The 26192-nt window shown below is 39.4% G+C and overlaps 1 protein-coding gene across 1 annotated transcript in view; it reads left to right on the top strand.

Moving 5' to 3' along the window:
- Positions 1–1770: 1770 nt before the first annotated feature.
- Positions 1771–26192, top strand: part of LOC139312327 (inter-alpha-trypsin inhibitor heavy chain H3-like) — a 31675-nt gene continuing 7253 nt past the window's right edge. The window contains exons 1-13 of the mRNA XM_070937033.1: positions 1771–1871; positions 3460–3626; positions 4143–4247; positions 4454–4616; positions 4837–4947; positions 14439–14564; positions 14668–14784; positions 16694–16862; positions 17010–17135; positions 17296–17477; positions 18635–18820; positions 19811–19950; positions 20432–20597. Coding sequence (XP_070793134.1) covers positions 1779–1871; positions 3460–3626; positions 4143–4247; positions 4454–4616; positions 4837–4947; positions 14439–14564; positions 14668–14784; positions 16694–16862; positions 17010–17135; positions 17296–17477; positions 18635–18820; positions 19811–19950; positions 20432–20597 — 1851 coding nt within the window. The 5' untranslated portion in view covers positions 1771–1778. The remainder of the gene's footprint in view (positions 1872–3459; positions 3627–4142; positions 4248–4453; positions 4617–4836; positions 4948–14438; positions 14565–14667; positions 14785–16693; positions 16863–17009; positions 17136–17295; positions 17478–18634; positions 18821–19810; positions 19951–20431; positions 20598–26192) is intronic.

Genomic DNA, 26192 nt, shown 5'->3' with positions numbered 1-26192 from the left:
TTGATTCTATGCCTCTGTTTTTACAACCTCTGTTTGTACTAGCTTTTTTGGCTGCTGCAGCACACATGCTCTGCTCCATTTCTATTTGTTCAATTATTTTTGAGATGGAATTTAGAATATAGAATAACAGAATTGGCAGGAAACCTATACCATTTCAGACAAATGGTTGTCCAATCTCTTCCAATATTGGAGCATTCAATTATTACTCTATTTGGTCAAAATTCATTTTACATTAAAGGAAAAAAATCCCAAAGCTGTATTAATCTCATATATTAAAATTTCATGAATGTGTACAGTTTTGCATACAACATACCAATTTAATCTTTCATGAACATATATAGTTTTGATTATAACTTATCCAACACGCATTTGTGTAATCCAGCAGGCTTTAGAAATCACACCCTTTCATCTGAAAAAACATCTGTAACAGCTTTCTCACACAACCCATTCTAGCGCAGCACTTTCTCCTTGTTTACAATCCTCCAGAGTTGAAGATAGGCAACTGTGTTGATTGTTCAAGATTCTAAAGAAGCTTAACTTTCAAATTATAGAGAGGGGCAAAGAAGCTGAAAATAGATTAGTGGAATTCACCTGGTTAGTATTTCTTGTTTCCACACCCCACCCCACAGCTTTAATCATTGGAAAATGGTATTCTACTACTTTCAATTATATCAAGTGAAGAAAGAGAATTGCCAAATGAAATACAATCTAAACTCCATTTCAGAAATCAGTGTATTACTATTATCTTTCTCATCTTTCCTATTACGGTTTACTATATGTATCTTACAATTATATTACTTTGTTGTTTGTATATTTTCTGAGAGCTTATGCACTGGAGACAAATTCCTTGTGTGCCCAATCACATTTGGCCAATAAAGAATATTGTATCTTATATATTAGCTACTGCATTACAAAACAAAGAGAAGAAAAGAATAAACACTTTCCTTTAAAAAAAAGTCAAAGTGAAATCCAATAAAGGAATAATAGATTTACATAAAGTGTGCACTTAACAATAGCACTTGGACCTATATACCACTTCACAGTGCTTTACAGCCCTCTCTAAGTGGTTTACAGAGTCAGCATATTGCCCCCAACAATATGGATCCTCATTTTACTGACCTCGGAAGGCCTGAAGGCTGAGCCAATCTTGAGCTAGTGAGAATTGAACAGCCGAACTGCAGTCAGCAGAAGTAGTCTGTAGTACTGCCTTTCAACCACTGTGCCACCACGGTTCTTGTGGGGGGGCCACCACATCCTGTTTCCAGAGTCTTCAATGCAGCAGCATAAGTCTCTGGATATCATCTGACAATTTTTGTTTGGTGACCAGCAATCCCTACCAGTTCACTTGGCAGCCATAGTGCTCACACATAGTACACTCACAATTCCAAATTATCACTAGTCAGAAAGGTTAAAGAGACACCTGTCCTAATTTACATGCATAAAAATATAATGACTTTAATTGAAATAGAAGTCTCTAGGGGGAAATATATCCAGGTGATCAAATTGCTAGTTCAAGACATCTCAAGATTTCAGACCAGATTGGTGAAACATGTAAAGTCTAATTTGAGATTTAATTTTAAAGGTGTTCTACATAGGGCATAGTGGGTAAATTTGGGCTTTTCTGGCCTTGGACTCTCTAACTTTCATGAGGAAATTTCATCAACTATTTTCCAAAGATAAATATTTGCCATAGTTACTTCAGTGTTACTCTTTGATTATTTACAAGGTTCATACAAATAAAGGTCCTTCCAAATTGACATTTTTCTTTTTCTTCCAACATGGGGAAAGGTATCCCATCTTACATTTTACTGGCCTTGATTCCTGTTCTTGTAACTTCAGATATTTTGATAAACCCTTTGAGAAACATTAAGGTATGTAGCTAAATATATAAAGTTGCTTCTTTTTTTTCCTCAGAATTTTTTAAAGCTTTGAACAGCAAATCCACTATCTCAATCCTTCAAGACTTCTTCAGCCTTCTGCCTGCCTGATTCAGGATACATTTACTTACCAGTATGCTTAATTTGACTGGAATTCTAAAGTTCATGGAAACTAGTTGCCTATGAAATCTCACGTCCTGAGCTGCCTGGCTCAGATGTGCTGCATTTGAATACGAAGCAAGCAAAGTTATGCTGGTCTATGACCATAATAAAGATTTGATTTGAAGCCAGTAAGGGACTATGGTTCCTTACTGTGCCTGTTAACAAGTCCTTGATTTCTTTTATGAGCTGCTGAGACATACCCTGAGGGGGGTTGTGTTGGACCCAGACTTGATTGGGCTTATTTGGATCTATATGCTGTACATCATGTTGTGCGTTTCAGTAATTTTTTGGGGGAAGATACTGAATTAAGAAAGAATAAATCAGATAAAGCAAAGAGTACTTGTGTCTATGTATGCGTGATCATGGAGTATTTGAAACAGATTCATGGTGATATATACATACCAGGGGTGAAATGCTCCCGGTTCGGACCAGTTTGGCCAAACCGGTAGCGATGACAGCTGGTGGTTCGGAGAACCAGTAGCGATGGCGGCATGTTGATACTGGTTAGCATTAGTACAAAGTTTGTTATCTTGCTTCTGTGTCTCGCTTCTGTTCTTGGCTTCAAAAGATAGGCACTTCCTTGAAAATATAGAAGAAACTGCTACCCAAGAATATCAGGCCTCATGGATAAAGGAACCAGAGTAGGGAGTTTTCCTGCCTCATAAATTCTGAATCCTGAAAGCATTTTGCTGAATAAACAACTTGGCCAGGGGGGAAACGGTGCCTACAAAAGGCTATAGGAATGCTCCATAGATAAGGTAGACAGATACAGGGGCCTGAACAAAGGGCGCTTTAAAGACCATGTTGGTAATGAACCTTTGTCTCTGACTGGGTAAACTTTGCTTCTATCAGCGTGAAATGTATATAATACTCTCAGCCACTCTCTCAGGGGTGTGGCTATTCCTTTCATGAATTTTGTCTGTATGTTCTGGATATAGTTTTGTCACCCAGCCTTTTTACTTTGGCCATAAATAAAAAAGCTGTTAATTTTTGCAAACCTCATCTAGAGTCTCACTCTCTTTGGCATCTCAGTGGCTCGGGGAAACGTCTAGGACCTTACAGAAGTTTGTTCTTGTTTTCCTCCACTGTAACAATTCAATTATTAAAAACACAATGAAAGACTTTATCAGAGATAAAATCTGACCCACAGTTTCCCCCAACATATAATTTTCTAGATGTGGCCTTTAGATTTCATTTTAAAAAATAACAGGAATGGAACAAGGAAATGATTGGGGTCAGTTGCAATTTAATTAACACTTTGTAAGTAAATAAAACATTAATCAAATGTAATTAGCATTAAAATAAATACTACTTATGTAATGTGAGGTATAGAAAGATCCTTGTGCTATAAGTGTTTAAAATGAAGATAATATATTAGCAGCACATTTCTGTATAACCATGTGATTTTTCTATTCTCTAGCACACCCATGCCATAGAAATCTACTGGGTGAAAATAGACTGCAGTGTTACTTCCAGGTTTTCCCGTAATGTCATCACTAGTCGAGCTGTGAATCGTGCCAATGTGTCCAAGGAAGCTCAGTTTGATGTGGAGCTCCCCAAAACAGCCTTTATTTCCAACTTTACCTTGTATGTACATTATTTTCTTATTTTTATATGCTTTGGGTTCAGTCTAGCAATAATTAAGCCATTCAGATATTGTTAACAGAATAACTACCATGAATCATAGAGTTACAGAAGACGTTGTTGCCTCCTAATCCAATTATGTGCTCAAAATCCGAAATCTAAAACTAAGGCCTCCCTCATAACCTCTCCGTTTTACCAGTCTAGATAACTGATTCCATCACAGCATTATTCTTACCTTCATTCTTTTTAATGATCATCCAAAATATGGCCTCCTATTGCATAAGCTCCTCTGAAATAGAAATGCCCTCTGGTTAGAGTTTCTACCAATCTGCTCTGTAATATCCAGAGAAGGCCTTTCTTCATCTTTCTTCAGTATGTTTTCAGTCCTATAGAGGCAGCATTCTTTCCAGTCTCTTTGTTATACCTCTCAAATATCTCCTTTACTTGCTAAACTGAAGCAAAAAAAACCCAGTAACATCTCTGCACGTATATTCCGATATCCGATGTATCTTTCAACAGGACGGTTGATGGTGTTACTTATCCTGGAATCATAAAGGAAAAAGAAGCTGCCCAAAAGCAGTATCAACAAGCAGTTTCAAGGGGCCAGACTGCAGGGCTTGTGAAGTAAGTATGTGAGGCCACACTGAATCTGTTTCCTTATTTCATTTCCTGTCCTAAGTATTTATTCAATAAACAGATGCTAAATAAATGAACAAAGTGCAAATGAAAGTATTAAATGGTGGGCTATATTATTCATCATCAGGATATGTGATCATTCCTTTATGGCTCTCTTGAATCTTATGAACCTTACTTACGTTTAACATGTGAAGGGCTGCTGGAAGAAAAACAGAGAAATTCAGTGTTTCGGTCAATATTGCATCATCCAGCAAAGTTACTTTTCAATTGACTTATGAAGAACTCTTGAAGAGAAAGTTTGGAAAATATGAGATGTTTATCAAAGTCAACCCAAAACAGCTTGTGAATCAATTTGAGGTATGATCAAATGTATTGTCACTTTATCTTCTTGTAGCTTTTGGAAAAGTTGTGAATGATGCTCAGAACTATTAATTTAGAAACAAATGTATGAACAACCATGAAATTAATTCTTTTTTTAATGCTTTTTTACAGTTTATATTACTGGTCTATCTGTTTATTTGTTTGTTTGTTTTGTTGGTCTTGCTAATGTCAACATAATTTTAAATCAATGTTACAGATTGAAGCAAACATTTTTGAGCCTCAAGGCATCAGTGAACTTGAAGTTGAAGGGACATTCCTCAACAACGAACTGCTACCAGTTGTGAATAAGACTTTTTCAGGAAAAAAGGTATGCCTGGTAATAGAATCTTGAAGGGTGATTCATACACAGGTAATCCTTGCCTAATGACCAGCGGGATGGCAATGGGGGCTGCCAGTATTTTTGTCACTAAGCGTGTTGTGTAGCAGTGGGAATCCCAGTCCCAATTACCATTGTTAATTGAGGATAAACTACAATGAGTTGAAAGCATGGTTATCTGCCATGATCATGGTCATCATCTTTGCTGCAGATTCCCCTGGTTGTTAAGTAAGTACAGAAGAGGCCAATTGGATTCACAAGCATCAAGGGAAAATTACAATGATGACATGCCTTATGATACCATCCAGAAGTAAAGAAAAGAAAGAATGATCCCTTGAATATATTTCTTAAAAGCAATCTGTTTGCTTCATTGAAAAACAGCTGACAGGTTATTTTGTCCCCAGTCAGGGCTCAAAGTGAGACGTGACCCAGGACAACCACAATCAAAGATGCAGGCACAGAATTATTTGAGGATACTTCACAAAAGTAAAAATAGTTCTCAAGCATTTCCCTTTTGTCAGGGATAGGCAATATTTTCTTAGAATAGCTAAAGAGCTGCACTTACAAAAAATAAGTGGGTCAGAATGAAAAAATAGGTGAAGGCTCAAAAAAGTAGATGGCAGCTAAACCCAAATAATAATACTGAAAATATTTAAGCCTTATCATGTCTAATCATCCCACTTTCAAAGTATTTCTGCTTTACAGCATTTTTTTAAAGTTGAGGGAGATAGCTTATTCTGAATGTCTATACAGAGAAACAACAAAGTCAACGTGTATTTCTTGTTTTTGCATCTGGTATATAGACAGGGATCAAGTCTGCTCCTTAAAAAACATGTAATTCAATTTTTCATTCGAAGGCATTCCAAGCCATTGATTCCAAACATTGCATGTTTGAATCCATGGACACTCCTTTATAAGTTGCACCAGTCTTTCTTTTTCAACTTATTGCTATTGTTTTACATATATATATGCCTTTCTTCATATAAGAAAGTGGTCTTTACATATAGGTATTGAGCAACATTCCTCTTGAAGCTGCTCTGAGTTCTTCGAGATTGAGACATTTAATAAGCTAAATTAAACTACTGAAGAATATTATTACGAAGGTGTGTTTCACCTCTAGTACAAAGATTCTATTATAATCTTTGAGTTGAGTATCTTATCTATGGTTGGGGGTGTCTAGTGGTCTTTGTTTCTGCTTATGGCATCACTTCCATTTCTTCTTTATTACGAAGGTTCAATAATTTCTTCTTGCTATGAAAACTGCACTATTGCTTCCCCTCTTGTCACTTCTAAGTTAAATCTCAATATTTAATTATTTTAACTCCTTGTCATCATCAAAATATGCCCCACTGTATATTTTAATAGAATGCAGGGAATTATATAATTCTTGTGTCCATTTAATATCTTAAGCATATTTCATTGCAGAAGTGAAGACAATAGTTTTATGAGGTATTAAATATATCATATGTCTTGGATTCCAACACTTAATGTTCTTCACATTGGTTTGGTCTTATACTAGTATTCCTCGATTTATTTAATGACAGTTTATTTAATGACCGTTCAAAGTTACAACATGTCAAGAGTATTGCCAGGATTGCTGTGACTATAAGATTAGTTACAAACTGCAAAGATTCAAACAGGCCAATCTCCGTCTTGCATTTAACTACAAACCTCCCCTGCCCTAGTTAATTGCTCACTGGCTCACTATATAAGTAGGAGCTTGTTGCCTGCCAAGATGATTCAGCAAGCCAAGCCAAGACAGCCAGGAGCCAAGAAGCCCGAAGAAGCCTGGACACAGAGAGCTGAGTAAAGAGACTGTTAGGTTGGGTGAATGAGGACACAGCAAGCCAGGCAGTGAGTGACAACAGCTCTTTATTGTAGGGTGAGAACCCAGCAACTGACCTAGGGAAACAGCTCCCTTTATATACCTTGCAGCTGTGGTGGTCAGCCAATCAGCTGATTGTCAGTTAGTTCAAACTTCCCGCCAAGACAACCTATTTACATAACACTCCTCCCCTCCCAGAAGTCACTTTGGGTTACTATTTGCATACAAAGTCTCTCAGGTGACTAGGGCGTGTACGTATCCTGGTCGACCTGCGCAGTTCAGTTGGAGGGGAGGCGTCGAGCAGGTCGGAGGGACTCCCTGTCTCTTCCTGCTCCACCAATGGAACCTCCGAGATCTCTTTGTGGGCGGCGACTTCTCCGGTCGGTCGGACCTTATCGATGGGGTGGCGCTGGATGCCAGAATCGCCAGCTAAGTCCTCTGCTGCACTCGGGCTTGATGTAGTTTGTGGTTCTGGTTGGTAGTCAGGGAGTGGTTCGTTGAAGTTTTCCTCGGCGTCTGTGGCGACTCATCTCCTCAGTTGATCTATGTGCCTGCGCCAAACTCTCCTATCTCCCATGTGTACTCTGTATGATTTGGGCCCCGTGATTTCTGTGATTGTTCCTGCTTCCCAGAGTGGGCCCTTCCCATAGTTCCTGGCGTGTACTGGAGTCCCTATGGTGAATTCCCTGAGCTTCCTCTCCCCCCTCCTTGAAAACCTTGGGGGAATAGTTGGGATTTAGCCTATCTAATACCCTTCGGAGCTTCCTTCCCATTAATAGCTCTGCCGGGCTTCAGCCTGTGGTGGTACAAGGTGTGGAGTGCTGAACTGTTAGAAATTGATCTATTCTCTCCTGCCAGTCCCCGGGGCCTAGGCATGAGAGGGCCTCCTTGGCCATTCTTACAAATCTCTCAGCCTGACCATTATTAGCTGGATGGAACGGGGCTGAGAGGATGTGTCTGACCCCCAGGTCCGCTAGGTACCCCTCGAATTGTGTGGCCGTGAATTTGGGCCCATTGTCTGAAACTAGGATGTCCGGTAACCCATGGGTGGCAAACAACTGTCTTAGTTCCCTGATAACCACATCGGTGGTAATAGCCCTCATAAACTTAATCTCTAGCCACTTTGAAAGTGCGTCCACTATGACCATAAAGGTCTGTCCATGAAACAGCCCAGCGAAATCTATTTGGATCCTGGACCAGGAGCCCTTGGGTCTTTCCCACTCCCTCACCGGTGCTGTCGGTGGATCTGGCCTACACTCTTGGCAGGGTTGGCATCTCTAAGTCTAAGTCCATGTTGGGCCACCAGACTAGCTCCTGGCTAGTCCCTTCATCCGAACAATCCCAGGGTGCCCCACGTGCAAGAGTGTTAAGACTTTTTCCCTTAGGCACAAGGGAACAATAACCCGATCGCCCCATAATAGACACCCCCCTTGCATAGTTAGTTCGTCCTGTTTGCTCGCGTACTGTTTAAATTCCCCACCCCCAGTCTTCTCTGGCCACCCCCTCGTCACCCAACTTGCGACCGTCCGGATCACGTGGTCCTTGGTTGAGGCTCTCACTACTTCTGCTGATGTAATGGGCCCCGAGTCCAATACGCCTATCAGCAGAATGGGGATGCCAAGTTTGGGGTCTTCCAGCTTGTCTGGTAGTGGGCATCGGCTGAGTGCGTCGGCGTTGCCCATGTCCGCCCCTGGTCGATGTACCAGGCGATAAGAGTATGCTGCGAGGAAGATGGCCCAGTGTGTCATCCTGGGCGATAGGTCTGCCGGTGTTGGTCAGTCTCCTGCGATGAGACCCAAGAGCGGGTGATGGTTGGTGATTAGGTCGAAATCCCTCCTGAATAGGTACTCGTGGAACTTCTTTACTCCCGAGACGGCGGTGAGGGCCTCTTTGTCAAGCTGGCTGTAATTTCTCTCGGCGCTTGACAGAGTTCAGGAGTAGTAGGCAATGGGTGCCTCTAGGCCATTTGGGAGTCTATGGCTCATGATGGCTCCCACGCCGAACGGAGACGCATCACAAGCTAAAACAAGGGGAAGCGTAAAGTTGTATTGTATCAAGAAACTCTCAGCTGACAGCAATTTCTTAATGTTTGCGAATGCAGTGTCCTCGGCCTTCCCCCATTTCCAGGTGGACTTCTTAGCTAACAGTCTGTGCAGGGGTTCAGCCACTGTTGCCTTGTTCTTTAGGAAAATCACATAGAAATTTAACAGTCCCAGGAACGCTTGTAGTTCCGCCTTATCCTTAGGGGTGGGGGCCTCCTGGATCACCCTGACTTTACTCTCGGTGGGGTGTATGCCGGTGCCGTCTCTCGGTACCCTAGGAACTATACTGAGGGGATCGCGATCATGCATTTGTTGTGTTTGATCCTGAATCCAGCATTCCTGAATTTTTCTAGGACCTGTCTAAGCCTCCCCTCCCCAGTTGCTGTTCATCTTCAGCTGTGATGAGTACATCATAAATAGGGGAACACCCCAGGGATCCCTTGCAGCAGCCGCTCCATGGTGCTTTGAAAAAGTCCGAGGGCTATGCTAACTCCAAACTGCAGGTGGGTGCATTTGAAGGCCCCTCTGTGAGTTACTATAGTCTGTGCTTCCACGGTAGCGCCATCTACCAGCAGCTGCTGATACGCCTGTGCAAGGTCAAGTTTAGTGAATATCTTGCTGGGGCCTAGGGAATGCAGTAAATGGTGTACAATTGGAACCAGATAAGCACTCTGTTGAAGGGCCTTATTAATTGTACACTTATAATCAGCGCATATGCGCACTGACCCATCTGGTTTCACGGGTGTCACAATTGGGGTCTTCCATTTGGTGTGGTTGACTGGTACAAGCACCTCTTGCTTAATTAATTTGTCCAGCTCGATGTCTATTTTGGGTTTCAGGGTGAATGGTACCCTCCTAGGCTTCAATCGGATTGGGGCAATGTTGGGGTTGAGGTTGAATGAGATAGGGGTCCCCACATACTTGCCGAGCTATTTGCTGAACATGTCCTGGAACTCCTGCATCAGGTCGTCTTTTAGGGTGCTTTGGATGTTTCTTACTCCGGTGAATCCCATGCCCAGGGCTCAAAACCAGGCAATGCCCAGGAGGCTTGGGAGCTTGCTGCTGACAATGGTGAGGGGCAGTTTCTCTCTGAATTCCCTGTATTGCACTTGGAACTCGCCTATTCCTTTGACGGGGATTCGGTTCCTTGATAGTCCTTTAGCCTGCGCCGCTATGGTTGGAGCTGCTGCTTGTGTGCACTGGGGATGGCTTTCTTTAGGTTGTCCCACGACATGATGGATATGGGGGATCCCATGTCGATCTCCATCTGGCACTCATGTCCCTCGATCTCGACCGCAGTGTAGGTCTTTTCTCCGGGAGAGGTGCAGGTCTGGCCAATGTGGATAGTGTAGGCCTCGACATCTTCAAGTTTTGTACCCTTCTGGCTTCCGCCATCTTTATTGGGCCTCCGATGCGGTGCTGTCTCAGATTGGCTGGCTTGGCCTCTGTATTCGCACTGATTTGCGGCCTTACGTAGGGGAGCGACGTACTCGCTGATCAATTCTCCATCCTGTTGCAGTCTTTGCTGGAACTCATACCGCTGGACGTACTTCGAAGGCATTGGGGCACAGTGGTCTTTCAGCAGGTCTGAAGTGTTGACAATGATATTGGTGTGGACCGAATTCGGCTCTGATAATGCTTCGGCCGTGTCGAACACCTGTGGTCCGCAGTGGCTCAGGAACAGGGCCTTCTTCCGAACATCCGGTAGTCCTTGCAGGTCGTTGGCCACCATGAAGCACTCGAACTGGGACATGTAGGATCCCCACTTTTCCTCCTTGGGATTGAAAGGCGCTGGCGGGGTGTAGGCAGACATCGTTTCGTGATTCTCCGGTGCTCCGAGAAAGATATATATATCTTCAGCTCTTTCCTTGGCTTCTGGCCTCAAATCCCACCCTCGTCGCCAATGTTAGGTTGGGTGAATGAGGCTGCAGCAAGCCAGGCAGTGAGTGACAACAGTTCTTTATTGTAGGGTGAGAACCCAGCAACTGACCTAGGGAAACAGCTCCCTTTATATACCTTGCAGCTGTGGTGGTCAGCCAATCAGCTGATGGTCAGTTAGTTCAAAGTTCCCGCCAAGGCAACCTATTTACATAACAGAGACAGAGCTGGAACAAAATCACTGCCTGATGCCTGAGCTAGAGCTGAAGCTCAGAGCCAGAGAACCAGAGAGAAAGGAGAAGAGAGCTTGCCTTTGCTGAGCTGAGCATGCAAGCCAGCATATACCTGCAAGCTAGCATCTGCTGTTGTCTCTGAGCTGCAGTTGCTGCTGCTGTGCTGAAGCCACGACCAAGAGGAAGAGCTGGAGAATTTCCCTGCTAGAAGTTTCCTTCCAGAAGCTTCAAACCACGATACTGATTGGATCAACTCTACAGGTGACTTGATTCACAGAAGCCCTCTACAGGACATTCTCACTCATCACTGCTGAGAAGCCTACGCTGCTGCTTCCCACTCTCTCGATGATATACTGATCCTGAAACTACTTAGTGTTGTATTAGCTTTTGCCTTTCCCTTTGGAAAGGGTTAAGAGGACTGGTTTCAGTATTGCAGGAGAGGAACTCAGAGAGACAGCCTGGCTTCAGTTAATGAAGATAAGTGTTAATTATTGATGTGTTTTAAAGACATTTGTCCTTTTTTTTTAATGTTTCTAGTAAAGCATATTTTTACAAGACTCCTCTGTCAGTTTCATTTCAGCCCCAGTGTGTTTGCATGTAAACAGGTTCACAGTTCATTGGGACAAACCTCAATCCCCCGTAAGTGACTTATGACCAGTGGTGAAATCTAAAATTTGTTATTGGTTCTGTGGGCATGGCTTGGTGGAGGGGGTTAATGTGACTGGGTGGCCATGGCCATTTTTTTTTTTTTTTTTTTACTTTTAAAACCATTTTTTCTACAACCTCTTCGGCAAAGAGTCTGTAAAAAAATGCTTTCAAAAGGCTCTGATGAACCCAGCTGAGTTGCCTAATCAGCAGAGGCTTTTTTTCTTTTAAATGCCTCTGCCGATCAGGCAACTCAGCTTGGATCGTCAGAGGCTTTTAAAAGAAAAAAAGCATTGCCTCTGATGATCCAAGCTGAGTTGCCTGATCGGCAGAGGCTTTTTTTCTTTTAAATGCCTCTGCCCCCACCTCCATCGCTACCAGATCAGATGATCCGGTCTGAACCGGGAGCATTTCACCCCTGCTTATGACCATTTTTCCAGTTATGAACTTTGCAGCATTCCCAGGATCATGGGATCCAAATTCAGATGCTTTGCAACTGGTTCATATTTATGACCGCTACTGTATCCCAAGGTCATGTGACCACCTTTTCTGACCTTCTGACAAGCAAAGTCCATGGGAAGCCAGATTTACTTAACATCCGAGTTACCAATTTATCAACTGCAGTGATTCATTTAACAACTGTGGCAAGAAAGGTCATAAAATGAGGCAAAACTCAGTTAACAAATGTCTCACTCAACATAAATTTTGGGTTTACCTGTACCACAATTCATCTTTGTCTTTTATGGGTAGATTGTACTGGAACTTGCAAACATTATTAATTCTTCCCAATATTACTTTGTTAGTATGGCATGGGGAATCATGCTTCTGGTCATTTGCATTAGATTCTGGTTTTCTTCTCTGCCACATTGTTTTGTTATGGGATATTGGGAACTATTTATTCATGTTTTATCCTCTGTCCTCTCGACTACTTCTCAACTTCCTTTCCTGTGTTTTTACTCCCACTATTAAGTGTGCAGTGTCTTACTGCACACTCTTGCAAAATATATTCCCTTTCCTTTTCCAGGGCTTCTCCTTTGCTCTTTAACAAGGTAAGTCAATACTTTGGAAAAGTGATGCACATTAAGTAATGAAAACTTTCCCCTATATTTTAGCTTTCCAAGTTCCTGAAAAGAATTCCTATGAACAGATAATGCATTCAGAAGTTTAAGTCATTAGTTATATTAGCTAACGTAGTTACATTGTTTAATGAAGCATCATAGACCCTTGAGAAATCAAGCTGCAGTGCTGAATAATTTCTGAAGTCAGAAAGTCCACAGACTTTCTTTTTTCAGTGTAATCTAGTAAGGGATCACCTGCTATTACAGAAAAGTCAACCATGATTGTTTTCTTGCTTCTTTCCCATTTCTGGTGGCCTTGGTTCTTCCAGAATGTGAAGCAACACAGCAGTATTTTTTATTACAAAGAAGATTTTTCTATAGTTTCAGTCATTTAGCAGTTCAATAGATCCAGATCTCCTTGCTGGATTGCTCATGGCCTTTCTGCCTGCTTTGCAGACTGACAAACTTTTTTCTTCCTGAATATAGATTACTCTCTGCTCTTGGCCAACACAACTTTGTTGGGTGGGGGGGGAGGGGAAAAGCACTATATGCTCAGTGCAGGATCATATGCAGTGATGAAGTCAATGGCTTCAAAATAATGGGCAGCAATCAGAAAGTCAAAGCCCTCCTCCTTTTGACTTGGTTTTCTAGAAAGAAATCTGGAAGTTTGTATGAACAGAAACCTGATAGACTCTTCATTGCAGAACATAAACAATGCCTAAGCGTAGAACTGGTATAGTGCATCCAGGCTTATGGAAAAAAAATAATGAATAAAATCAGTGAAGAAGGAGGAGATAAAAGTAATAAATATCATCATGCAAATATGATGAAACAAAGGAAGGAAGGGAAGGAAGGAAGGAAGGAAGGAAGGAAGGAAGGAAGGAAGGAAGGAAGGAAGGAAGGAAAGAAGAAAGAAAGAAAGAAAGAAAGAAAGAAAGAAAGAAAGAAAGAAAGAAAGAAAGAAAGAAAGAATCCTGACCGTATAAGTGTAGCCAGTAAGAGGCAATCCAGAGTAAGATATGCAGTCTTCTTAGACAAGAAAAGGAGATAAAAATGCAATTTTTCACTGCTAGCTTTTCTTGCATCCATTGTCCCTACAGATGTAGAAAGGCTGATACATGCAATGTTGGATCTTGCAATATTTAATAATTCAAATTATACCACAGCTGAATTTCAAAAGAAACTCCTGGCTCATCCCATTCTAAATAACCTATTGTTTAGACAATAAGATGCAGTCCCCCCCCCTCAAGTGGGTGGAAATGTCTGTGTGTCTTATAGAGCGAATATTGTGGTGTGGGGAGGGGGGTTGGTGCAGTGCTGATCAGCAGTTCTAGGCAGCGGGGATCACTGTCGCCGGTGCTTATTGCGGCCTATTGCCACCCATTTGCGACAATCTATGGCGAACGAGTGGTGGCGAGTGGGCAGCAGTGGCAATGAACCGCATTCTAAATATTCCTCTAAAAACTCCCAAGGCTTCCTTCCTCAGAAATTTTACATGTATAATAAAGGAATCAATAGCTACTAGTTATAAGCTATTTATTACTTCAAGTATTGAATATTTTAGTTGTAAATGTTGTAGGCCTCTAGTTCACTGTTGTAATGAGTGAACAAAGGACAAGATAGGGCTCTAAATTGATAACACATGTTTAGAAGTAATCTTTGAATATAAATTTCAGAAAATACAGTATACTGAGAAATATTATGGGTCATTATCCTGGATCTCTAAAGGAAAGCAAAACTTCTACAGAATCTGCTTTCCTCATTTGCTGAAATCTAAGATGAAGAATTCTTCTATTTTAAGGGCCATGTATCATTCAGTCCTACTATTGAACAACAACGAACCTGTGACAATTGTACAACAACTCTGCTACAAGGAGATTTTTTCATCAAGTATGATGTGAACAGAGATTCTCCTAATAATTTACAGGTAACTCTAGTTCTTTGACACTTGACTAATATACCAGCACAAAAATAAATCCAAACAAAAAACCCTACCACAAATGAATAATATCTTTATCATTGTTTTTTAGGTAGTAAATGGATACTTTGTACATTTTTTTGCACCAAAAATCCTTAAAGGTTTACCTAAGAATGTTGCCTTTGTAATCGATATCAGTGGTTCTATGTCTGGACAGAAAATTCGGCAAGTAAGTAAACAACACAAATTCTTGTAATATTGCTAAAAGGATGAAAAATTGTACAGCAGATAAAATCAGATCCTACAATCTTTTACTCCAAGTTATTTCTGCCTTGCAAGATTTACACATATAGTAAAATATGTAGCATAGTAATCTTGAAAATATTTAGTAATGTAATTGAAATATACTGCGTCATCCTAACTTTCAGCTAAGCCTTCTTTTATATGTGTTGATTTAGGCTAGGGGCCCCCAACTCCTGGATCACAGCCTGTTTGGAACTGGGCTGCATAAGTGATGGGCAAGTACGCACATGTGCATGCAGCTCTATTCACATGAGGGGCAAGTGCTTGGCTTGCACTTGAAGCTGCACTTGCATGAGTGGTGGACGCTTGTGCTCACGCACAAAGCTCCACTCATACAAATGGAGCTCTGTGCGCATGTGTGCGTGCACCTGCCACTCATACAGAAACATCATGTCTCGCCATCACCCTCGTTGGGTCACCAAGCCAGAAAGGTTGGGGATTGCTGATTTAGACCATATATTTACTTAGTTTCAAAGCCATATAGAACATTCTTTCAGGTGGCTCCTACAGAAATAAAACACTTGAGCATTAGAATGAAATGTGGGATATTGGCAAACTTGACCATTACATTGCCAACTGGTTTATTCAGCTTTACAACTAGGGCGAGGACCCAAAACAGCAAAAGTGAATACAGGAGGACCTTCTTCGAGGAAGCAGTTTGATTTTGAAATGACCGGTTTGCACTTAAGACATGAATCTATCTGTTCATGAATTATGTCGAGTCAAAAAATTATTAAAAATAGATAAAAATCTAAATAACAGTAATATTTTTAAAAGACTAACATCAATGTTGGGTTTCAAAATTTTTTACTACCGGTTCTGTGGGTGTGGCTTGGTGGGTGTGGTGTGGCTTGGTTGGTGTGGCGTGGTGGGCATGGCAGGGGAAGGATACTGTAAAATCCCCATTCCCACCCCACTCCAGTGGAAGGATACTGTAAAATCTCCATTCCCTCTCCACTCTAGGGGAAGATTACTACAAAATCCCCATTTCCTCCTGATCAGCTGGGACTTGGGAGGCAGAGAATCTATTCTTACCGGTTCTCCGAACTACTCAAAATTTCCACTACCGGTTCTCCAGAACCTGTCAAAACCTGCTGAAAGCCACCTCTGACTAACATCTTATGAAATTATCATGTTAAAAAAATCTTAGCTATTGCTGAAGAAAGATTTCATGTTATCTCAAGCATCCTACAATTTCATGGGAGAAAGGCAAAATCTCACATAAATTGGAAAAGACAGCCAATTTTTATTTATGAAAAATACATATTAAATTTAACATTGATGGTTCAGGGATAATAGTGTGAAGCATGACTGCTGGATTATCTTTTGACAATGGTTAGGAGCAGTGGTGAAATCCAAATTTTTTTATTATCAGTTCTGTGGGCGTGGCTTGGTGAGTGTGGTGTGGCTTGGTTGGCATGGCTTGGTGGGCATGGCAGGGGAAGGATATTGCAAAATCTCCATTCCCACCCCACTCTGAGGCCAGACAGAGGTGGTATTTGCCAGTTCTCCAAACTACTCAAAATTTCTGCTACCGGTTCTCCAAACTGCTCAAAATTCTGCTATCAGTTCTCCAGAACCTGTCAGAACCTGCTGGATTTCACCCCTGGTTAGGAGACAATGGAGTGTTGCTTTAGTATGGAGATCTAGCTTTCAAAAAAAATAAGTGTGGTGTTTTTTCCCTCAGTAAACATTTGGCTTCACAGTATATAGCCTTGGGTTAAACAATTGAAGATCTCAAACAAACAAATATCATCAAAGGATCTGTCGCATCATGTGATGTGGGTAGTAACAGCAGGACATGGGCATAACATTATTTTAAAAAATAATTCTAGGCAAAGGAAGCCTTGACAAAAATAGTGGAAGATTTAAAAGAAGAAGATCATTTCAATATCATCCTGTTTGAAAGTTCAGTTTCAACATGGAAAGATGACTTAATTCAAGCTACACCAGAGAATGTGAACCAATCAAAGGAATTTATTCACCAGATAAGTGCACGGGGAGGTAAGTAGGAAAAAAAAGTTAAAGTTAAATTGCTATATTAGAATAAGGTTAAAGTAAAATGGGTATATTAAAAAACACTACATGGAAAATATTTGAATCTCCATTTTCATATGGTAAAAAATTTGAAACCCTGCTTTCACATTGTAGGAACAAATTTTAATGATGGTTTACTGACTGGCATTGAAATGCTGAATAAAGCTCATGAATTGAACTCTGTACCTGAAAGAAGTGCCTCTTTAGTTATCATGTTATCTGATGGGGATCCCACTGTTGGTAAGTAACTAAATGACCAATGAATATGGGAATAAAGATTGCTATTCAGTCTCCTTGTTTTCACATAGTCTTCTCCATACTATGGTATATACCACAAACTCTGGTGATCATGTGTCATCTTTAAACTATTTAACTGTGTTTTGTGATCCTTTTTGTGCAGGTGTATCAAATCGCAAGCAGATTCAAGAAAATACTAAGAATGCAACTAAAGGAAAATATCCTATATACAATCTTGGGTTTGGTTATGATGTTGATTACGCATTTTTAGAGAGAATAGCAACAGAAAACAATGGTGTGGCTCGCCGCATCTTTGAAGACTCAGATGCAGCCTTACAACTACAGGTAGAAGAATAAGCATATGAAAGGTTGATATTTATCTCAACCCATCCTCAATGACAGGTGTATAGCATCCAAAAGTAACCAAGAGTGATTAGCATATACAGTATGTCTCTCCCACATTGTGGTGATCAACTCAGAATATGTTTACATGCCATGAAACATAGAGTGAGAAAATATAGGAATCCATTGTAAGTAATAAATTTATCCCTTCTCAGGCAACTAACTACTATTAGCCGTGGTGGCGCAGTGGATAGAGTGCAGTACTGCAGGATACTTCTGCTGACTGCCGACTGCCAGCAGTTTGGCAATTTGATTACCATAGGCTCAAGGTTTACTCAGCCTTCCATCCTTCTGAGGTTGGTAAAATGAGGACCCAGATTGTTAGGGGCAACAGGCTGACTCTGTAAACCACTTAAAGAGGGCTGTAAAGCATTGTGAAAAAGTATATAAGTCTAAGTGTGATTGCTTTTTCATTCCATATCATACCATATCATTTTCTTGGCAAAAATTAATAAAAAGTGAGAGGCTGGGTAAAAAAGCTAGAAAAAGTAATTTGTTTAAATATGTGTCCTATTAAAAATGTCAGTTATCTCCTTTGAAAAAAGCTGCTCACATCAGGAAAATTTACCTCATGAGAGCCTACATCAGGGAATATATACTGTATGATGAATGAAAGTAGCCCTTTTTATTTTTTAAAAAGGGATTGTCTAGCAATTAATGGTTTTGCAAAATAGGAAAAGGTGTCCAGAAGGGCTTTGGGTTAGTAAAAATTGTGAATGAAAAGAAATACACCTTTTCCTCATCTGCAAACTCTTTTATTAACATGAACAGTAAAATAGTCCCAATTTTTGTACTACACCTGTTTAATGTTATTGCTATATCTAAACTTACATGGTTAATCCTCCATTTCATGGAGTCCCCTTTTTCCATATCTATACAAAATTGTAGATGTCAAAAAAGGACAAGATTTTTAAAGAATCAAGACTTTCAACGAGAGTTCTATCTTCCAGAGTACTTTTACAGGGTGATCTAGATTCAGATAACAGAAAAGTACCATGCCTGAAAAAAGCAATTTCTCATTTGCAATATTTTGATTTTGAGAATAAATACCCTTTTAGTATTACAGTTTTTAATAACCCCAATATCTATTTTGTTCCCAGGGTTTTTATGATGAAGTAGCCAATCCTTTGCTTACTGAAGTGGAATTAGGCTATAAGGAAAATGCCATCTCAGATTTGACTCAAAATAGTTTTAAACATTATTATGATGGCTCTGAAATAGTTGTGGCTGGACGAATTACAGACAATGACCTGAACAGTATCACAGCAGAAGTAAAAGCTCAAGGGGTAAGTAATTTTGAAGTCCAACATTCCTCAAGATATTTTTACAAGATTCCAGTTTCTATAACACACACACAAAAAATTCACAGTTCCAGAACAATAATTTTCTGAACACTGTTGAGAAAGTAGCTACTCCAGGAGAAATCATTAGGTAGTTTATCTGCCTCTATCAATGTTCCAGGAGTCAGAACTACAGTAATCTTGAATATCTTTATTTTGGAGATAATCTCTATTTATATTGCTTTAGAGACAGGACAGCACCTAGATTACTGGTATATTGGCTAATTATTTCACTTAGTACTTAGCCAAACTGAATTTAAACTGCCAAGCCATATCCAATCCATCCTTCTACATATAAACATTCAGCTTCACCTGTCATAAGACTGACACAAAGCATTTTCAGGCAGTGAGACATCAATATTACCACCAGTTTACATGGCTGAAAGCTATGTGGTCATGTTGAGCCTGGGTGACAAAGAAAGCATCATCCACACAACACAAGATATTAGAAGGGGACTAATAGCACTTTTTCCATCTAGCCAATGTTATTCAGACACACAACTTTTTCTGAGTTGCAGCACACATCATCAGATGCATTGAGTGGCTAGGCTGGTGTAAAATATAATTTGAGATTTGGCAAAGAGGTACTTATTTCTTTATTATTAAAAATAGTTTTATAGTGATTCCATAGCAACCTAGTTTGTACCAAACTCAAACCAAGATATAAAACCACATTTATGTAGAGTAAAAATATTAAAACCAAAATATAAGTTACTTGCAAGACAGTGCAGGTATCTTCTCAGTTAATAATTGTAATGTGTTAGAAATCCATGGGGTTCATTGACACCTTTAAAGACTGCCTGAAATATTTTGATACATGCGAGTTCAGCTGTCTGTTGCTCAATATACATAAATATAGAAATAAATACCTGTATAAAAGTGTACTGCTGAAAAATTATAGTGCAGTTATAAATCCAATCCTTTTCCTTTGTCTAGGCACTAAATGAGGTGACTTATTCTGAACAAGCTGATGTTGAGGAAACAACCAAAGCTTTCGAAGAGCAACAATACATATTTGGAGAATATATTGAGAGATTCTGGGCTTATCTCACCATTCAACAACTTCTAGAAGCATGGTAATGTAAGACTTTTTCAACTTTGTGATTACTCCAGAGACGTCCATGAGGATCGGTAAATCAATCACTTTAAATCACTTTCTTGAGAAAGATTATATTTTAGGGAAAATTAGTTTCATTAATTTCATGCAATAATGCCTGGAATGGACTGGTCTGTCCAGTCATCATTTTTGGGCTGTAGTTGATTTGAACTCTTGGCCCAAGTTAAATTGCTTCAGATAATGCAAGATAATTGTTGCAGGTCTTCTAACTTCACATTAGAGTCTGATAAGTTTAGTTTAAAGTCCCGGTTATCTCTTTCTTCTTTCAGGAGACAAGTCTTTTGTTTCCAAAGTATTCATGAGTTTAATATCCTATTTATTTTATTATTTGGAACAATTTACAATATGTTTTTGCATTACAGGATGGAACAATACTGAATAATTAATATTATCATGGTTAAAACAGTTTCTAAATGTTTCTCCAATGTCCTTGCTTTTAGTGCTGTAGCGCAGGGAGATGAAAAAGAAAATATTACTGCCAAAGCCCTGGAGTTGTCTCTGAAATATAAGTTTGTGACTCCATTAACATCTATGGTTGTCACAAAGCCAGAAGGCAATAACGTAACAGAAGCAGTTGCTGACAAACCCACAGAAGGTACAGATATTGTCATAAGGACATTAGTCTATCTGGCTTTTACTGGTTTGGGGGCAATATTCAAAATATTCACAGTTGAACTAGTCGAGAATATACTGGAGCAACAGGTAGTATGTTTTCCACTTAGATTGGGATAGGAAAGCATGAGTTTTGTGGTGTGTGTTTTTCAGCAGCATCTTCAAACAGACCAAGGGGGACCAGATTGATGTCAGCAGCATCATGGCATGGCAACACAAGCTCCACCTCTTTTCTACATGCATTTTGACATTACATGTATTCCAGGGGTGAAATCTAAAAATTTTCGCTACCGGTTCTGTGGGTGTGGCTTGATGGTCAGGTGACTGGGTAGGCGTGGCTTGTTGGTCAGATGGGCATGGCCAAGTCAACATCACTTCTTTGCCCTTTTTTAACCTACAAAACACAACACAACACAACTGGCTCACCCACAATGTAAAAGCAGCTGTGCTAGACCCAAAATGGCCCCTGCAACAAGCAGGAACCTCACACAGCCACAAAAAGCCCAAAAAAACAACTTTCACACTTTACACACACACAACACAACACAACATAACTGGCTCACCCACAATGTAAAGGCAGGGGCAAAATTGTCCCTGCAACAAGCAGGAACCTCACACAGCCACAAAAAGTCCAAAAAACCAACTTTCACACTTTACACGCACAAAATTCCACATACAGCTTTGTGAGATTTTGTGTGTAATTACAGTGAAACACTACAGAAACACACAAAATCTCAGAAAGCTGCACAAATATTATTTTATTTTATTTTTATATAAAAGCAGCTAAATTTAAAACTTCCTAAACTTTAAATGGCTAGGTCTAAAAAAAGAACGACTAAAAAAAACCCCAATTAACTATTTTTTTAAAGCTCCCAAAGGGGAAAAAAAACTTACAGGCAGGGAGGCAGGCAGGCAGGCAAGCAGGCAGAAAGAGCTGCTCACCGATGAGCTTGATTGCAGGCAGGGAGATTCAATTGCTTGCTGATGCAATGGATTGCAGGGATTACAGCAAGCGAAGCAAGGCAGGCTTGCGAAGGTAAGAAAGCTGGAGGCTGGGGGGGAGGGATTTTTGCTACTGGTTCTCCATACTGCCCACCACCATCACTACCTACTCGCTGGAGCCAGTCCGAACCGGGAGCATTTCACCCCTGATATATTCCCCAATGGAGAAGAACATGAGAAGAACAATCTCACAATATGGCTTTTGTCATCTTTTGTTCTTATTTTTCACATTTTAAATTAAATATTTTCAAAACACAATTTAAAAATTAAAAAACAAATAAAAAGTAGAAATGCGATTTTTAGCAATCTCTTGCTATAGCAATGTTTCTCAATCTTGGCATCTTTAAGATGTGTGGGCTTCAAAGGCCAGAATTCCCCAACCTGCTGCTAAGATTAAGACACATGCATTAAAACAAGTTGTTCCAGCCATGGCAACTTTAAGATCTGTGGACTTCAATGATGGCTGGGGAATTCTGGTAGTTGAAGTCCAGAGGTCTGAAAGTGGCCCAGGTTGAACACCCCACTCTAAAACCACAATGGGTTCAACTAAACATATCTACTCACCACACCACAATTGTTCTTTAATTTGGTCCCTTCTTTCTGAAAAGCCTCATAATTTTTGTCCTGTTGTAGATGAAGTTGAAATGAAAGAATTGCAAACTGAAATGTATCATTCCTATCAGATGAAATTTATCTCTGGAAGAATGAAAGGAAATAAAATATTGATGGTACTGCTTTCCTAAATAACTGCATGAAATGAATCAATGGAGGAAGGGGAAGGGAGTGATTTTATGTATAAACTATATTTTGTAATATGAGTAATAATTAGAAAAGACTTCGGGTCAAGCCCTTTTAAAAGGAAGTAGCTGTTTTTAGAAGAAATAAAAATAACTGCCTAGAGACATAATTGACATTGTATGCAGTGCACCCTCCAGTCTATTCTTATTGAGATAGGTCAACTATAATTTTTTGCAATCAAACTCGTTTAGCAAAACAATTAATGTTTTTCTTTCTCTCTCCCTTTCCCTCACCCTCTCTCCCCTCTCCTTCCTCTCTATTTACCCTTGGAAACAGCTGAAGGTAAGTTCAGTTCTAATTCTTTCCCTCATATTTAATATTTTGCCATTCCATTGGTCAGGTTTAATGGAGTGTTATTTTAGTTCCCTCTTTTGCTATCTATTTAAGGTGAAATGTGTAGATTTTCACAATGGAATGTAATTTATGGTAAATGTACACTGTGCTTTTAAAGAAAGGTGTATGCCATATTTTCCATTTATTAGCTCAGAGCAATTTTCTAAATTAATAGGTTTAATTATATAAAATGTAAAGTACTAGCTTAATTTTCTGAAATTTATTGTACAGCTTGGTTGATTATAAGCAAAGTTTCACTTGAATCTTGCCCACCATGGTTGGGCAGATGGGAATTGCCTTATATCCAGGAAGGTCATAGCCACATTTAATTAAAAACAACAACCAAGTATTTAAAGGAATTGTATTACAGACAATGCTGGGAGCAGATTTGGACCGTTTGCTTCAACAGATCCATGGTAAAAGTAAAAATCAGCCATAGTTGATCTGGCATTCTGACTTCAGTCTGAAACCTCTGTGTGGGTGTTTCATTGTTTTTGTTTAGCTTTTATAGTTATTTCTTTTCCTTTTTTTCAAGTTTTTTATTTTATTTTACATATACACATTAATGCATGAACAGTGTGGCACCTGGGTATCATATTTTGGTGCAAATAAGGATAATATCAATCATATTTGTTACATTCATCAAATGTATGTAATTCTAATGTTAATACACATTTATATTAAGTTATAGTCTTTCATTATTTAATTATTCAATGTTTCAATATATTATTCTAATGCCAATCACAATATTGTTTACACATAAATTATACTTTCATTATTCAATTTCTAATCTTCCCTCTAATTATTGCTTTTATCTCATTATATAAAAATGTGTACATTAATAATCCCCTCTTTATTTCTATCTCCATTCTAATTTTTAATATTTAAAAAAGACATTTCCTTTTTATCCCTTATCTCTTATCCAGATTAATACTTTAATTCTTATTCGCTTTCATTTTAATAAAAAACAATAATACTAATCATATTCATTACATTCATCAAACTAACGTAGTTCTAATATTAATACACATATTTATGTTAAGTTATGCTTTTCCACTATTTAGTTATTCAATGTTTCAGCATATTATTCCAATGCCAATCACAATATTATTTAAACATACATAATAATAGCACCATTAATCTCTAATTTTCCCATCTTTTTTTTTTTTTAATTTGATTTATATGCCGCCCTTCTCCGAAGACTCAGGGCGGCTTACAATGTGCTCAGCAATAGCCTTCATCCTTTTGTATATTTATACAAAGTCAGCTTATTGCCCCCACAAACTGGGTCCTCATTTCACCTACCTTAGAAAGGATGGAAGGCTGAGTCAACCTTGAGCCTTGGCGAGATTCGAACCCTGCAGTAATTGCAGGCAGCTGGTCTTAATAAGCTTAATAACAGGGTGCCTTAAACCCCTGTACTACCAAGGCTCTTATTATTGCTTTTGTTTTATAATATAAAAGTGTACGTAATGATTCCCCATTCTCTTATTTCTATCTCTATTCTAGCTTTAATCGTGCCACCCTTACATTAAAAAACATTTCCTTTCTAACCATCATCTCTTGCCTGCATTAATATTTTAATTCTTATTAGTTTTTTGATATACCTCCCATATTCTTCTCTTAGATCTTTGTTTCTGTCTGCATCCACATCCTGACTATTCAATCTAAATATTTCTCTCATCTCTACCCTCTTCCACTGTCTAGCTTTCAAAGAATCTAGCCATGCTCCTGTCTCCTTTTTGAAAATAACTTCCTGCATCTCCAAATCTCTTTTAAAAACTCTTAAAGTATTTCCCCTTTGTTTTGTTTTGTCAGTCATTGTTATTTTTATTGTTGTCTCCTTCTTATCTTCTTCTTTTATTTGCTGGTTCACCAGTTGTACTTTTTCCTTTGTTCTTTCTGTTGGCTCCTCCCTTTCCTGGGCGTCCTGATCTTTACTCCAGCTTTCTCTCTATGCCATGCATTATTTCCTTAATCTCCTTGTGATTTCTTATTATAATGTCCTTTATACTTTGAAACATTAACACCATATCTTCCGAAGTTCCACTAGTTTCCCCCAATGGAGCATCTCGTCTCATTTTAATAAGTCCAGCTCTTATCCAGTAGTTCAGAAACCATATATTCAAGCCTAAAAATACTCCTCAAAAAAATATACTGATCATAATTCCTTATGTCTCATAGTTAATCCTTCAATTCCCTTTAAGTAGTCCAGGGAGATGTTCAAAATCTCTTTAAATCGTCTTTATAAATTCAATCATGTATCATAACATTCAGCGGTCACTTTAATTAGACATCTTCCTTGTTCTCACATTTAAATCTCCGATGTTCATGAAGTAGAGGCATATAACTCAGTAAATATCTTCACAATCTTCCAGGTAAGTATTGTTTATATCATATCCAAAACCTTGCCAGGCTTGTAAATATGTGTTGTATTTCCTTTCATCAGCAGGTGGTGCTCTCAGCTTAAATTTCAATGTTATTACAAAACTAACCAGTTTCAAACCAATTTGATTTTAACTCAATTTATAAAAGCAGGGTTAACTTTTTAAGTAAATAGTTCCAGCATTTTAAAATGCCTTCCCGAAATAATGCCTTCCAAATTTAAAAATTCAATTTTCTGTATTTTTAAACCCTAACCCTTTGACCTTTCCAACCAATATTTTTCTCAAAATGTTCACTCTCTGCTTTAACAAGTAGCTCTGAGCAAATAGTTCTCCTGGATTTTTTCTTTTGTGGTTAAATTTTGAGTAAAAAGGAATCCTCTCACCCAGTTCCAGACACTGTTCACTAACTGTGTTCCAGCACCAGTCTTAGCTGTTCCTTGACTGTCCCAGCTTCACGGCAGTCATCTTTAGGCTGCCTCTTCTTGTTATGGCTGAGAGGGAAAAAAAGAAAGTCCCGGGCCAGGCAGGAGAGATGCGGCTCTCCGCAACCTCACAGGGCCCCCTTCTTTGCTTCACCACCCCTAAAGGGTGGCTTTGGCTCCTTTCGGAGCCCACCAACAGGGAAAACTCAGCACAGGAGCGCAGAGACCCGCTCTCCATGACTGATCCTGCCGCAACCTCAGCTGGAAGTCTTATAGTTATTTCTTCACTCACAGCAGGTTGGTGCTCTTTATAGAGACGTTTAACTCCTGCAGTGCTTCCTGGAATGACCATTGTAGTAATTGGCAATTATGGGTAAGGAAGGGTTTGATGCTGCAGTGATGTGTAGAGCCTTTTTAAGTGATGAAGAAAATGAGGGAAATATCTCTTACAACTTTATATAATGAATGAGGTAATACTAATCCATCAGTAAATCACACATGAATAATCCATTGCCCAAGGTCACAGGTAGTTCTCAAACTTTTTGCTTTCTTTTGGAGAAAGAATCTTACCATAATTGCCAAACAGTGAAAAGAAGCGATCTTCCATTATTTTGAGACACAAAATACATGAAATCTGTTCAAGGTAA

This window comes from Pituophis catenifer, unplaced genomic scaffold, assembly GCF_029215685.1.
Source record: "Pituophis catenifer annectens isolate HBS135680 unplaced genomic scaffold, rPitCat1.0.hap2 SCAF_2, whole genome shotgun sequence".
NCBI classification, from domain to species: domain Eukaryota; kingdom Metazoa; phylum Chordata; class Lepidosauria; order Squamata; family Colubridae; genus Pituophis; species Pituophis catenifer.
The sequence above is the reverse complement of the archived record's forward strand: the minus strand, read 5'-3'. Positions and strand labels throughout refer to the sequence as shown.